The following is a 4,416-nucleotide window of genomic DNA, read 5'->3' as shown; positions in this document are numbered from 1 at the left end:
GCGTTCTTCACACCTCAGTTTAAAACAAAAAAAAAAAATGTTCTTTAGTCGATTCGATATCATTTTTTTTTCGTTTCACATTTGGTATTCAAATTTAGTTAAATTAATTTTTAATTCCGTACGTTTTTATTAAATTTCCCCTCCCCATACCTTGCATGATATTTTAAAAATATTATCTGTAAAAAAGAAAACCTCATTGTTTGTATGTAGAAGAGAAGTCAATTTTATTTTGCAAAAATCAAAGAATCGAAGAAAACGATACCAATTGTTATTCAAAAACAAAAATGCAAAGCAACAACATATTTATACACCATTAATATACTTACATCTCTTATATAATATATATCTATTATTATTTACTACGATATTGTATTTTTAATTTTATTAAAATAATAATTTAATTATGAAATGCAACAACAACCACAAACAAATACAACAACAACTTTCTAGTAATTGAGTTTTGAATTCATCACCACAACAACAACTGTCAGCACTGTCTCAAATGATCAAACCTTGAATTGATTTCAATCGAAAAACAATGTCATCCCATGGGTTGCCAGAGGACAATAAACTATCCGGCTTTCTTTTGATCGTTAACTCTAAAGGCGACGAGTACATAAGTTATATAAATATATTTATTATATAAATAAAAAAACACAAAGTTCTAAAAGAAGGAAAATGGTGTGATTCAAATTCAATGAAGAGAAATAAAAAATAATTTAAAAAATAAAAGTAATGGGTATGTATATTTTGGGGGTTATGTTTTATGAAAAAATTATTTAAATATTTTTTCAATGCTCCAACAAGGCGTAGATTTTTTTAAAGAACATTTTTTCAAGGAGTAGATTTTTTAAAGAATATTTTCTCAAATAGAACAGAGCGTAGATTTTTTTAAAGAATATTTTGTCATGGAAACAAGGCTTTGATTTTTATAAGAATATTTTTTCATGTGGACTTTTTAAAGAATATTTGTTCAAGAGTCCAGCAAACCGTAGACTTTCTAAATAATATTTTTTCATGGCTCAAAAAATGCGTGGATTTTTTAAAGAATATTTTTTCATGGCCAACTTTTACATACTTAGCTGGCTTGTTACTGAACAGTTGTTCCATAAGCCGAGCTTAAAAAAGATTTCCAAGCGCGTCGGTCGTATGTGCATTTCCTCCAATTTGAAAGACCACGTTCCAAGATGTTGTTTTATACTTGGTCTTTCCATCTGATTCGTGGCCTTCCCCTTCTGCGGGCTCGCTTTTATATGCATTCCAAGATGTTGTTTTATACTTGGTCTTTCCATCTGATTCGTGGGCTTCCCCTTCTACGGGCTCGCTTTTATATGCATTTTGAGCTGGGACATTCTCATTCATTCGCAGAACATGGCCTAGCTATCGTAGTCGCTGCAGCTCAATACGACTAACTATGTCGATGTCCGCGTATAAATTGTAAAGCTCGTGGTTCATTCGACGCCTATATTCACCGTCGACACAGATCGGCCCGTAGATCTTTCGGAGAATTTTCAAACACCCCAAGAGCTGCCTCATCTGCTTGCGCAAGTACCCATGCTTCAGGTTTATATAACAGCACCGGTAGTATCAGCGTCTTGTAAAGTGTGAGTTTGGTCTGGGGAAAGGTGGCCTTGTTTCTGTTGGCCATCACAATCCTTCTCCGAATTTAAAATCTGATGTCATTCGTTTTGTTTATGGTATGGTCCAATAATGTCATTGACCATTGGCTTCAGTCGTTCACACAGTACGCTGGATAGCACTTTGTATGCGATGGGAAGGAGACTTATTCCTCTATAGTTGGCACATACGTCTACTATAGTTGGCACGTCTTGTCTACTTTTTTTTCACGGGACACAGGATGCTGAGGTTCCAATCATTTGGACATGCATTATTCCAGCCAAATTGTACTAATCAGCTGGTGGGTGGCGTAGGGGATGATAGATACCAAGCAACGGCTCTGATTGGCTTTAACATGGCGAAGTCCAGGCTTATCTGGCTCCATCTTTCATCTCAATTGTGGACACTGATCTCCCCCTGGTGCCACCTGGGGTAGCTATTTTCATCACCGATGAAATAGTGAGCTAATATGTTCCGCGAGTTCACCTATAAGAACTGTACAAAATGGGTTGAGGCGTCGGGTTAGTTGTCCACACTCGGAAAATCGAACCTACTATGAAAAAGCAAAGAAAACCAAACGCCCGCAAACGGTTTAAGAACCAAGATCTGCGAATCTGCATTTGGAATGTGAGCCCGTTGTACAGAACAGGCGCAGTGTTCGCTTTGGCGGATGTACTCAAGAAGTACAAAGCCGGTATTATTGCCTTACAGGAAATGTGATGGAAAGGGAACTGGCGTAAGTAAATCAGATGATTACGCCCTGTATTATAGCTGCCATGAAACGATACGTTAGTTTGGCTGCGGATTTATGGTTAATGGATCTCACCTGGATCTCTTTTGATCAAGCAACGAGAAATCCAATTACCATGTTGTGATAGACGGAAGGCATTCATCCATTGTATAATACGTTCGATGGATCCGAGGAGCGAATATCGATTCGGACCACTACCTTGTACCAACCAAGGTACTTAATGTTGCAGCAAAGGTGCGATCTAATACAACACGGAAACTCGACGTCGAAAAGCTGCAGAGGCCTACTCCGCTCAACATACCAACCTGCTTGACGAAAGCACTTCTTGACCCGATAGTATAGAAGCACAATGGCAAAGAATTGCCCAGAACCAATAATAGATGACGGTAGAATAGAAATCAATCGGTTAAAGAATAATAAAGCAGCAGATGCCGATGGGTTACAAACCGAACTATTCAAGACTGGTGGTCAGATGCTGGTAAGGGGCATGCATATTCGAAACATATTCTTTAAAAAATCCACGCCTTGTTGGAGCCTTGAAAAAATATTCTTTAAAAATCTAAAAATTGATCGTGTCTGAAAAAAATATTCCCAGTTCCCAAACAAATGTGTTCCAATAGCCATTTGTTTTTTTATTAGATTTATCTAAACACAAATACACACAATTTTTGTAAACAGATCCACAATAACTTTCTTATAGATTTTTTATAAATAATAACATGCACATGAAAGTTTTGGTCCCAATTATTATTACACTTATGCCTACATATATAATAAATTAATTAAATAATCATCATTCAATCAATACTTATAGTCGAAATATTTATTATAATAGTAGATTGTCAGGGAGGGTTCCAGCACCACAATGTCCGGCAATGATATACGCAATTGTACATTGGCCACAATCATTCGCTCGCATAGTAGGGCCCACAGGCATCCATACATTTTCCTTATATTACTGCAATCCATTTTTTGACGTGTCAGGACACGTATTAAATAGCGCAGCTCGTCCAGTGTGGCAGCCTGCGAGAACGGACCATGACCCATACACATTTCATACAATATACAACCCAGCGACCATATATCCGATTTATAATCGAAACGTTCACCACGCAGCACCTCGGGTGGTGTGTAATAAGGGGTGCCCAGTGCCGTGGCATTGTGCGTCTTTGAGGCATGCACCAGCGATATACCAAAGTCGGCAATTTTCAAATTATTATTGGCATCCAGCAACAAATTGGCTGGTTTCAAATCGCGATGAATGACATTCCGCACATGTAGATATTCCAAACCCATGAGGGCATCACAAAAATAACGCATAACTTCATTCTGTGTAAAACCCTTCGGTCGGGAGTGTAGGATGAGATCTTGTAGGGTGCCATTCGGGGCATATTCCATGATAATGTTGACCGTGCCGGCGTGTACAAAGGAGCCCAGAAATTCGACCACATTTGGATGTTGTAATTGGGAAATTATGTAAACCTAATGTGGTACATATACAAACATTCATTAGTAGTAGTGGTACACACACACAAACATATTTCACATGTACCTCTTCCATAATCATGCTCATCTCCACCTTCGGATTAACCACAATAATGCGTTTGACACAAACTTTCTGATTGTTGCGATATTTGCATAGAAATACCCGTCCAAAGGAGCCAGCTCCTAATACTTTAATGGGTTTCAAAGTAGGATCACCTAAATCCATGTTTGTTGTTGTTTTTTGTCGCTTTTCTTTAGGAAACACCACTTTGTCCAGTTCGAGGGTATATTTAGTAATGAATAAACTGCGATTTGCTGAATTCAATCACCACCAAGTCGAACAAAAACAAATCTCCAATAATGGGACATATTGGAGGGGTAACGGTTTTTCAATTCACTGAATATCGATGGGGACATAATCTATTACAAAAAATGTAAACAATCAAATGACGTTTAGGCTTGAGATCAATTAGGTGATGTTATTACCCAGCAAAATATTTAAGTGGGGATTGAAGGCAAAATATTTTTCAAAAATCCAATAAGGCGTGGATTTTTAATGAATA

General features: G+C 37.5%; 1 protein-coding gene across 1 annotated transcript; it reads right to left on the bottom strand.

Annotated features, from left to right (window-relative positions):
- Window positions 1–3,169: 3,169 nt before the first annotated feature.
- On the bottom strand, window positions 3,170–4,079 carry LOC133330929 (serine/threonine-protein kinase nekl-2). The gene is made up of 2 exons (XM_061539328.1): window positions 3,921–4,079; window positions 3,170–3,850 (listed from the first exon to the last, which is right to left on the bottom strand). The coding sequence occupies exons 1-2, from the start codon at window positions 4,077–4,079 to the stop codon at window positions 3,170–3,172; spliced, it is 840 nt and encodes a 279-aa protein (XP_061395312.1).
- Window positions 4,080–4,416: the final 337 nt, after the last annotated feature.

Source organism: Musca vetustissima, unplaced genomic scaffold (assembly GCF_032173495.1).
Source record: "Musca vetustissima isolate MV318-11 ecotype Yass unplaced genomic scaffold, APGP_CSIRO_Mvet_v1 utg157792, whole genome shotgun sequence".
Classification (NCBI taxonomy): domain Eukaryota; kingdom Metazoa; phylum Arthropoda; class Insecta; order Diptera; family Muscidae; genus Musca; species Musca vetustissima.
Note: the sequence above shows the minus strand (reverse complement) of the source record. Positions and strands in the feature narration are given on the sequence as shown.